Source organism: Colossoma macropomum, unplaced genomic scaffold (genome assembly GCF_904425465.1).
Source record: "Colossoma macropomum unplaced genomic scaffold, Colossoma_macropomum, whole genome shotgun sequence".
NCBI classification, from domain to species: Eukaryota; Metazoa; Chordata; class Actinopteri; order Characiformes; family Serrasalmidae; genus Colossoma; species Colossoma macropomum.
In genome coordinates, this window is record NW_023495967.1 from 195,280 (window position 1) to 206,813 (window position 11,534).

The window sequence follows — 11,534 nt, forward strand, 5'->3', positions numbered from 1 at the left end:
TAAATACAGTTGTCTGGAGTTTTTTGATTTGGTGAAAAAATTAACACACCTCTGCACATTTTAATACAAATAATTAATACACATAATAAAACAAAATATGGCCTGTACAAAGGTTGTGTAAAATTCAGCTAATATTGCACTAAAATTTGCAGAAAAAAATGTCATACATAAATATGTTTTTTAGAGCATGTGTTGCCTTATTGTCATTTAGAATATCAAGCAAACCATTTGGCCGAAAGTGTCCAAGATTTTGCAAATAACTCTACAGTCAGTGCCAGTTCTTCCTGTATACAAACTACACAAATTTTGTACAGCCCCCACCTCCAAGGGGGACCCCCATTGCAAGAATGACTAGTTTTCATTAGATAAGCCTATTACGCATTTCTACAGAGCATACAGATCACCAGGCCTAAGCAGTTTGTGATGTCCAGTCAAAGTGAGACTGGACACATGTAACAACAGTGAATCATTTTTCTGCCATCCATATGGCTGTAGTAGCAACAGATGAGATTGGATGGAGGTTGGAGAAAACAAGATGCAGGTAGCTACTAGTGTGTTGTTCATATAAGTCATCATTATGGTCTCTCATCTCATTAAATTGTGACGGAACAATCAAAAATGTTAGAAAGCGTTTAGTCACTTGCTTGTTGCTGCTCACAGGAAGACTATACAAGCTAGCTTTCTACCATCAAGTGAGTCTGAAATGACTCACTCTGTAGTGCAATATAAAGGTAATAGCATTATGTACTTACCACCCCAAATAATGCAAAATATGCATAATTTAAAGCAACATTTAAATCTAGTCGTACACCATACAGCTTTTTATAGACTTACACTGCATTATTTGTGTGTAGTTAACAAGTTGGTTAGCTGGTTATCATCATAAACATTCACTCAGGATTTGCCCCTGGAGAAGGCTGAGACCAGCACAGAATGTAGTCAATAGAGGACAGAACAAACTAGAAAACTGACTGTGCGGCTGAAAGCTGTTAAGATATTGCTATTCAGTTGCTACGGTATCCCAGGTAGTTGCTACGGTGTTGCTAGGTGGTTGCTGTGGTATCCTAAATGGTTAATCGTGTGTTGCTATGAGGTATGCAAGGTGGTTGCTAGGGTGTTGCTAGCTGCTTGCTATGGCATCCCAGGTGGTTGCTTAGGGGTTGCCAGGTGGTTGCTGGTGATTGCTATGATATCCTACATGGTTAATAGGATGTTACTAATTGATTTCTATCATTTTAATATAAGCTGGGCTACATAAACGTTTGCATCTCATTCATTCCTATAAGCAAAAATATCATCATTTAACGATGACTGTTCAAAAACCATATTACCAATCAAAAATGAGACATAAGCAAAAGGAGAAAAGAAGGAAGTATTGTAATAATATGGAAAAAGAAAGCAGAAGAGTTGAACAAAAGAGATGAAAAAAGTGGAATACACACAGACAGAAAGAAGCCTAGTAAGAGTTATTTACCTTCTTGCTGAGTTGTGTGTTGATAAAGACCAGGTCATCCAATGTGAGCACTAGCTTAGTGGGGGCTCCGATCCCTCTTCCTCCTCCTCCTCCTCCTCCTCCTCCTCCTCCTCCAAGTGCTTCTAAAATATTCACTCGACCACTTCCTCTACACATACACAGAATCAGAAAAGAAACAAAACACAAAATGAGTCACATCAAGAGCTTTAATATTACCAAGCTTCAAAAATATAGAGTAGTATTAATTATAAGTCTGTATAAACTTGATGAGACTTATATCTCTAGATAAGATTTATTTAGTGATGACTGGTATAAATGGCCAGTGGGGCTAAGCCCTACCTTTTAATTTTTGTCATCCACATTATTTTACTTGTTATTAAATTGACTAGAAGATTGTTTGTAGATTCATTCAGCCTGTCTGTGATTTTGCGTAAAATGCATTGTGATGTATCAGTGAAACACCCCCTAGATTCATAGACCATATGATTCTAAAATCTGATTGGCTGAGACACATTGAAAGGTGTTGTAAAATACTTCATATATTTATGAGTTTACACTGTGAGTTTGTTGTATTGTCGTAATTTAATTGCTACATATTGTCCACTTGACCTTAAAACTCATTCTATTTCAATTTAGCAGTCTCACGTTCTAAGCATTTTAATATTGGTTTTAGCATACAATCATTGACTTGGCCTCATTATAGCCATGGGTGGGCCTGAGTAGGGCCTGGGCCTACTCCGGTCGATCACAGCTCCAGTCAAATGCCATAAGATCCCCCTTCTTTTCTCAGCCCTCCAATCACTGCTTAGCAACTGTTGCAATCCACTATTGCCTCAAGCCTAGTTTGTTGAGCTAGTGTTTGAATTTAAAGCTTCAATTGCAGTAAAAAGTTGTAATTTCAAACTGGCGTTTGAAATTCCGTCACATATAGTATGTAATTTTCTACCCAGCCAAAGCCAAAAAACTTATTTAAAAACATCTGAATCGTCAATTTTCTGTGGATTTGGTACCTACAATGCTCTTTTAATATGAAGGCTGAAATGGGCTTTGTGAAAATGTCAAAGCAAACATCTACCATCACTTCACTGCATCGTCAAAGAGTCGTCAAAGGTAAGCCATGAATGGACCATAACCATTTTTTCATGCCCACCATGGCAGCATACAGTAGATTAGCATGATCAGTTTAGGTTTTTACGTTTGCTTTTTTCTGTACATGTCAGCTGTCTGATTTTAACTTAGTTATGTCGTCTTCATTGGGCAAACGTGTCTGTGGTGAGGGGATGCATGCGTTATGGTGAACAGTGCTGCAGTTTTGGTTGTGTTTATGTGAATGCAGTATTCTGGTTGATTTCTCTTGTTCTATGTCATCATAGAGCAGGACATTGCAGGACATTAGCACATTTGGAAATTGTATCTACCAAGTTGGCCTTAGTGGATGGCAGCACATGCAGAGCTTAATCAGTTAATTAGCTGAATTAGGTGTTTTTACATTAGGGATTGTGCTCTGTATCTAGACCATAGCCCTCATAAAAAGCAGTTATGAGTGCATCACATTGTTGCTGTCTGCTTTGCTTTCACACTCTCCACTTCCAGTTTAAAGGGTGCACATCCTGCATTTTTCTTTTTATTGTTTTCTCTTGAGGTCCACTTTTAACATATGTGTGATTTTATGCACCAAAAATGAGTCTTTAAGACAGATTCTAAGATAAATGTGCTCTGTTCTCATTGGCTGCCTCATATTGTGCCTCAATAAAAAAAAACCTCAGAGCTGAAACACTCCTTAGAACTTCAATATGAATGGGTGGAGCTAAACTGCTGAACAGGCAGATAAATAAAAATGTGTTTTTCCATTTTGGACTGTGAACTGGAGAGTGAATGAAACAAAAGTCTATGAAATGGGCCTTTTCAGTGTGAACTACAAACCGAATACCCCAACAAGGTAAGTCCAATGAATGCAGTACCCACAGAAATAGGCTCTTACTTCATATGGTAGAGGAAAACACTTGCAGCTATTAAAGCACCGAAGAGTAGGACGAGGAAGAAGAAGGTCACTCCATCCATACCTGCCCAAAGGAGAGAGAAGGAGGACAGAGCGAGTTAACCTGTTATATTTGCAACTGCAAAACAGACAGAGTGAAGAGTTAAAATGTAATGTGAGTCTCCAAATGTGGAGCTTTGTTAGCGTTTTAGAGCTGCTGTGTATCCAGCTGAGGATAACTCATGCCAAGAATGCTAATTAGCTTATTTAACACAGGCAGCATATTCTGAATTTTAAAATAAAAATCAGTTCTTTTACATGATGATACTAAATAAAACATGACAGTTATTCATCAAATGCTCTTATCCAGAACTTGCAACGTGAATTTAACATTGGGAGTCTTGCCCAAGGACAGTGGTTTAGCCCTGTGTGTGGGGTGATGGTGTTATCCACTGAGCTATTTCCAGTTCCATTATTGAACCCATAAAAACAGTGTTTATAATCGAATGCTAATATATCATGCCCTCTTATGAATGAAGCACAATTCCACTGATGTTTAAGATATTTGATGTGAATACAGTGTCAGTATTGTTCAAACTGGCAATGACACATCTGAAGCATTAAATTCCTTCAGTCATCACAGAAAGTTGTTACACAAAATTAACCGATGCATTTTCTGATGACTGCGATGTTGCTTTACAATTGCTTTACAATAAGCTTAAGGTCTAAAAGGTATTTTTAAAGACCATTCATGGAGGAGAGGTACATTCATTCTAATGCAAAATAATCCCCAGTTTTCATGAAAATGTTTTTACGTTCTGGATTTCCCACTACGATTTTTTACGATTAGCATTACAATACTATATAAAAGCTCAAAAGACACGTGTAGGTTCACTTGTAGTGTTGGCTAGTAAGTAAAATGGCTGTATTTGTGTTGTAGACATTGTGACCCCTGGTTCCTATCACCACCTCCGTAAAGAAATCTGAGTTAGTAAGTTTCACATCAAACCACTCTGAATTACTTTATTTACATCTCAACCAATGACTTATTTAGTAATTGAAAAATCCCTTTTAACACACACAGAAGTGTAGCTCAGTGTGGCCTCTCTTACCGCCGCTGCAGGCAATGTATCTGCTGAACCAGCAGTTGGGGTCACTGCTGGGCGAGGCTCCAGCGAAGTGAATGGACTTGCCCATGTACTTGAGTGCCCCGAACTTGCCGAACGTGTGTGCCGCCTCCAGGACGTGTGTGCGGTGCAGGTTGGAGCCCACGCCATCAGTGTCCAGCACCACGTACCGGATCTGCATGCCCTCACCCTCTTTGCCCGCCGACACGGGCTGGTTGAAGCCATTGAACTCGAAGCCGCCCTCGTTCTGAGCCAGAATCTCTCCAGTTACCCAGCGGCCCCCACCAGCCGCCCGGCTGTGCTCCACCGCCATGGCCGTGTAGTACAGCATGTTGTAGAGCGTGGCAAAGAATGGAGAGACCTTAAGAAAGGTCACTAATATTAGTACATTGTATTCATTATATTAGACTTATAGTCATGTAACACAGCATGCACTAAAACATTAACTTGGTTCAAATTTGTGCATCATTTCCATGTGAATAGATAAATTGCTTCAACACATTTATTGCTGAAAGTAAATCAAACGAAAGACAGAAAAGTGTAGAATACGTGGAAATGATATAAACATTTGAAACAAGTAAATTCACTGAATCACTTTTGTTGTAGGTGGCAAAGAATGGAGAAACCATTAGAGAGGCAGATAAGGAGAGATTATGACTCCCAATTAATCCCTTACTGATGCATAGCCCATTATCAGAGAGGGTTCCATGGCATAAATGACTTCACAAGATGAATCATGAATGGTTAATTAGATTACCCGTAATCCCCGTGAGGACCCTGTTAGAAAAAAGCATTGACCAGCATATCATCAGTGTCAGGACAAAACCTTGTATCTGTGTTTTTGTTGTTACATTGTCAGTCCAAAAATCACCTTACATTAGCTAATACTGAAAATTAAGGACGTTTTTTCCTTCTCCTTTAAAGTTTCAATTTTGGAGATATGGTGTTTTGTCCTGACAGTGACAATATGTTGTGTTTTGGATGCTGGTCAGCAGCAATGGAAGTTAATATGCTGGTCACAGGCAAAACCAGCATATGTTGTGTTTTGGTTGCTGATGACCATGCTGGGTGACCATCCAGCACCAGACCAGCATAAACACGCTTGGAATGCATGCTGGTTTGTGCTGTTATTTTCAGCAAGATAGTGTCAACAGTCTTCGCAAGTTGTTTTAACCATTGAACGTCACCTCATCCCCCCAACTCATCCATTTGCAAACAAAATATATCAAAATATATCAAAACATATCAAAATATATTTTGTGTACACTACTTTTGGAATTAATGTCTTCAATTATATGAAAGCATCTTGGCTGTAGATATGTATGAAATGATTGTAATGTCACGGCTGTGCATCGTCACCATTTTCAAGGAGTTAGTAGGACACTATGAAGTTGTAAATCAAGCTAAAACAAAAATACTTTCTAACATATTTCAGAAGTGGAGATCAAATCTCAAGGCAGGTAACATGACAAAATCAAGAATGTAAATAAATAGTATTTTATTAATTGTTTAATAACTTATTGTTCATAGAATTATTGAAATATTGAATAAAACATCTAAAATAACTTTCTGCAAATAGCTTAATTTACACCCACACTGTATGAGTTATTAATATATACTTAGCAAGTTCAGATCATGGCTTTAACATACGGTTGTGGTGTAAGACTGAATGGGGGGAGAGAACTTGGGCTGGAGTTGCAGGTCTGCATCTGATTTGAGCCAGAAGGCCACCCAACCCCTCCACCCCCACCCCCGTCTTAACTTCAACCCACAGTCTAAAACAAATCCAACTCTTCCCCTGCTTATAATCAACCCTGAGTTTCGGTTAGTTGGTTAACAGTTAAGCATGTGTTGATGACCTACAGGAGACTCTTAACATAACGTGTGACCATTTACAATGACTGACACATAATGCACCACTTCTACTGCCACCTACAAGCCAATGTTGCATGGTTTGGGTCCTGGCCATTTGTGGGGTTAAACTGCTGAAGCTTTGAGTGCTGATATGTGCTGACATTATAACAAGGGAATAAACTGAGTACCTTCTTTAGTATTGCAGTTTTTGACTAATGGATCTAATCAACTTGTTGTTTAAAGTGTTGTCACCCAACAAAATATTTTGAATGTAAAAAAAACAAGAAATATAATAAACCATGGCTTAAAAATCGCTTATCAGACCTATCTGAGAACAGGGAGAATCTGGGTGTGGCCTAATATGATGATGGGAGGAGCACCATGGTTGACATCCCTCATTCCAACACTCCCAGCCTGCTACACCATTGGCTGTGTTTAGATGCAAAGATTTTTGCCAACCTGATTGAATACATGAAGTGTTTATATGCTCACTCTACTTAACAATCTGATGGAAAATCTCTGTTTACATGCTCACTACAAGTAATCCGATCCAAAATTATGCACATGCGTAGAGAACCACTTAGAGTAGACGTTACCATGGCAACAAACATCACATGAGCCCAGTCAGCATGAGATGAGCAGCAGTGAGTAGTGCTTGTGTTTTTAATTGCTTTAAAATGACGTCAGATTCAGGAAAACGTGCTTCACATGTACTTATTAAAAAAGGGCGAGAGGAAGACGTCGTGTTCTGAGACACATAAGCTGGACACCCATCCCACCGCCATCTTTTAAAGCTCAAAGTATAAACTTCATCTCCTCTGCAGACCAGTTTCTACTCCCACCATATTGAACGTTATAAACTTTCACTATGAAGCACACGTGCAGAACGTACTTAAACTTTCCGATTGGGAATGTAGTCAGATACAGGCATTTACATGGTTATTATTCTTCTATTTAACAGATTATTTACAGGATTACCCACCTCATTTAATCAGATATTGAATTCGGAAAATTGTATTCCGAATGGCCTCAATCGGACCAGTCTATTCCAAATGAGGTGTATACATGGACGTATTCTACTCCGATTGAGCTATTAGTCGGATTAGTAACGGATTATTAGGCTGCATGTATACGTGGCTACTGAAGCAGAGCTCAACAGCACAAGCAGGGAGAAATAAGTGAAACTCTCTACATATACAGGTTGTGTTGTAGACCCTGCTGAGTTTGAAACATTGTCCAGCTTTTATAAGGTGTGGTCTTAAAGAAGGCAAGGTTCTTATTTATTTTACTGCTGGATGCGTGTCTCGAAGGAATGCTGATGTGGCTGGGTAAATGAAAGAATGGATGAAAAACAGGCAGTCAGTTGAGCTAGCTTGCAGTTACACTTGATAGGTTAGCTTTTGCTTGGTTGTTAGCTTTCTCAAGTTTCTCTGACTCTAACACAGAGAGACGGTTAGGTGGCACAGTTTTTTTAAATTGTGGGGGGAGGACAGTTCATATCAGCCTTGAGGTTGGTGAGGATACTGCTTACATACATCTTACCCAAGATTAGGACCACCCAGTTTCCACTGAAAGAGGAGAATTTTGGCAAAAGACAACAGCTATGTGGCCCCAAATGTATAAGGGTCAGAGAAAGCTGTTCCGGTCAGTCCACCCTACTCTTACCTGATCACATTACTGGCCCTAACACCAGTGGAGGGTCTTAGCTCCTCACTGTGTAATTTATCATTGCTACTCTTAGAGCTGAAATATATGAACCCCACCCTGCTGCCTTACCTGTTCAGGTGAGGCACTACTGCGGATCTCGTAACTGTCCTGAGCTTCTTTGAAGGCCTCATAGAAGTTCTGCTCTCCTTGGTCCACCGTAATGGTGAGCACCCCATCGTACGCCCGCCTCAGCTTGGTGTCATTGGCCAGCAAGGGATAGCTCACATTTTTATATGGCAGCGGGTAGAGTAGCGTGTCGTAGGGGATGAAGACGTAGCCGCGGTCAATCATGCGCATGTGCGTCGCTGTGGTCAACAGCTTATACTGAGCTTCTCCACCCATGAGGGCAGAGTGCATGCACATGATGACCACTGCAGAGACAGACAGACAGAAAGAAACATAGATAATTAGAGGGTTTGCAGTGTATTTTCTTCTCTTACTAGAGGTGTAAAATGTACTGAAGACCATCTGAAGGGGGCAGTTGAAATGCGCTGATGGTCTTGCAACATCCTGCAAGGACCTTTCAGCCATGAATTTTTAAAGAATATGTTTTAGACTGAACATTTGTCTCAGAACTATTGTAAAACAGTGTCTCAGGCAGTATATTTATAATGATTTTACACAACTTTCTATGAGGGAGCTTTCAGAGTCATTAAACCAGTGGTCACCAGCCCTCCTCCTGGAGATCTATGCCCCTTCAGAGTTTAGTACCAACCTGAATCTAACCTGGCCCTCCCCCTTCACTTAGCACTAATGCACCTAATCCAGCCAATCAAGGTCTTCTGAAGAAGTTACGTAGCTGAAGCAGGTGTGGCAGATTGTGGTTGGAACTGTACTCTGCAGAAGGACCAGGATTGGTGACCACTGCATTAAACTCTTCAGATGTCTGGTTACTTTCACCACCAATTCTGAGTCAGTGGAGTTCCCCTTTAATTTTTTTATTGGTAAAATTTCACCACCGCAATAACCTAAACCAAATTCAACTGTAGTACTAAATTGAATAGTTCATTCATTCACTGTTTGTGTTTTTTAGTATATAAATAGTTTCCTGAAGAAAGGTAATCAAATAAAGTCAAATAAACCCACATTGTTTAATAAAAAAAAGAAATCAAGACATAAAAATCAGCTCTGCTTTGTTTTAGTGAAGTGTTTCATGTAAAATAAATACAAAGTGGATTTAAGAGGATAGTTTGGCAAAATCAATTTTAACAGTTTTCTCCTTAACCCAAATGGAATCAATCAACCAGGACATGTTTGGCTTCTTTGGTTTTACACTGGAGCTACGAGGTTAATGTAGCAATGGAAGCTTATGTCTGCTGGTTAGCATTATGGAAACTGCACGGCTAGATTATTACACACTTGACTCAAACCATGCTGAGTTGTCAGTAATCTCATATAGACTTGCTTACTTGGTTTCTGACACTGTGACATACTGTGATCTCTAAAAAGTAATTGGCAAAATTCAAGCTGTGTTTTTAACTTTGTGACAGAGTTTTGCTTACTTTTACAGATAACAGTACATCGTCTGTAAAACGACATCTTGAGATTACTGAACAATTGGACACGTTTCAAAGCAAGTGTGTGATGGAGGAATGCAGATTGCATGATGCTAATTAGTGGCTATAATCTGTCATTACTTGTTAGCTACATTAGCCTTGCAGCTCCAATGCAAAACTTAAGATGCTAACTTCAGAAACCAAACATGTCTTGGCTGATCAACTGAGTTTGTTGTAAAGAGAAAACTAAACTGTAAAGTATCAAACTATCTATTTATTTTTGGATCTCTACAATGTCCTTTACGTTAATGAGTCTGTTCTGGTTTAGGAATGCAGTTGGCAAGAGAATCTTCCACTACTTGCTAGCTGCATTAGTTGTATCTCCAGTGCAAATCTAAAAGGCACCAAACATCTTATCTGATTGGCTACATTGGCAGTAAAAGGAAAATTTTATTAATTTTTTTTTATTCATGAAACTACTGCATCAAAGCCAACCCAACCCAAAACCCCTTAAACACACCTCGTACACGGTCCGCATCTCGTACTTTCTGCAATGCCTTCCGGGGCCCATCCTTGTCCATCTCCATGGTGACCACGGTGCTGACAGGCAGGCCCAGGCTGCGGAGTGAGGAGGCCACCTCCTGACTGGTCGCCTCCCAGATGTCACTCTCCTCGGAAATGACAGCCACATGGGCCCACCGGAAGTATCGAAGGACAGCGAACAACACACGGGACGACAGCGGCAGTGGACGTGCAAACGTGGGGTACGTGCCATCCTCCATGTTAGCCTTCAGGCATGCCCAGGACAGGAGGCCTACATTCCAGTTCTTGGCCAACAGGGCAGCAGAGGAGCAGTAGCCCGGATTAGCTGGCCCCAGGAAGGCCGAGCCGTAGCCCTCCAGCTCAGCGAATCGGGCCAGGGCACGGGACGTCTGGCAGTCCTCGTTGATGAGCGTGTAGTCGTACCAGTAGCCTTTGTTGAGGTAAGGGTCCTTGTTGATGCGGTTGACGGCAAGTCGAGCGGCCAGGTCGGGCAGAGCTTTGGAGTACAAGGGGTCACACGTCCAGGGTCCTATGATGGCAATCTTGAAAGTGGCGCCCCAGGCTTCACAGGGCAAGTATGAGATCATGAACAGAGGCAGGAGGAGCCAGTTGCCCCACAAACCGTGACCCCGCAGTACCCGGTTGGAGGGTGCAGAGGCATCATTGTCTAAGTCCTGGTGGCTACTTGCTTTCCTTCGTTTCCTCTGTTTTGCAGAAGGTTCTGGATGCCATCGTGGATGGTGCGACTGCCAGAGGAAGCTAGAGTCTCTGTGGGTGGTCATTTTGGTTTTCTCCTGTTATGACTCAAGGAACGGTGGTGGAAATGGAGCGTGTTGGTATGTGTGGGTGGTGGGAACTGTGTGGTTAGCCTGTGTAGTTAGCCAGCAAGAGAAAGAGATGTTTTTTAAAGCCACTCTGGTTGTCCTTCAGGATTCTACCCACGGTGGGGTGCTAGCCTAATACTGGCTCAGACATTGCACAATATCCAGCCATCACTGAAGTGTAGGTGCATGTGTTCAGTTCAGGTGTTAGGACAGGACATGTGTGAAGCAAAGGAAGGGAGAAGGGTAAGAGACAAAAAGAGAGAGACAGAAATTTAGATTAACATTATACTAAAATGAGCATATATCAAAGACATTGGAAGTTCCCTGATTCCTCCTTCAAATTTACATTTACATTAATGACATTTGGCAGATATTCTTACCCAGAAGAGCTTTGTTGTCCACTTGGACAGGTTGGCCTTGTGCTAGTAAGCTAGAGTCTAGAGCAGAGGTCTTAAACTACCCTGAAATCTGGCCCACAGTTTTTTTTTTTCATTTTCCGCAGCTAATTATTTACATCTGAGTGGTAGATTA

At 40.8% G+C, this 11,534-nt stretch overlaps 1 protein-coding gene across 1 annotated transcript in view; it reads right to left on the reverse strand.

Moving 5' to 3' along the window:
* Window positions 1–11,016, reverse strand: part of gucy2d (guanylate cyclase 2D, retinal) — a 33,237-nt gene extending 22,221 nt beyond the window's left edge. The window contains 5 exon segments of the mRNA XM_036564350.1: window positions 1,475–1,596; window positions 3,436–3,537; window positions 4,565–4,940; window positions 8,210–8,511; window positions 10,157–11,016. Of these exon segments, the coding sequence (XP_036420243.1) occupies window positions 1,475–1,596; window positions 3,436–3,537; window positions 4,565–4,940; window positions 8,210–8,511; window positions 10,157–10,961 (1,707 nt within the window). The 5' untranslated portion in view covers window positions 10,962–11,016.
* Window positions 11,017–11,534: the final 518 nt, after the last annotated feature.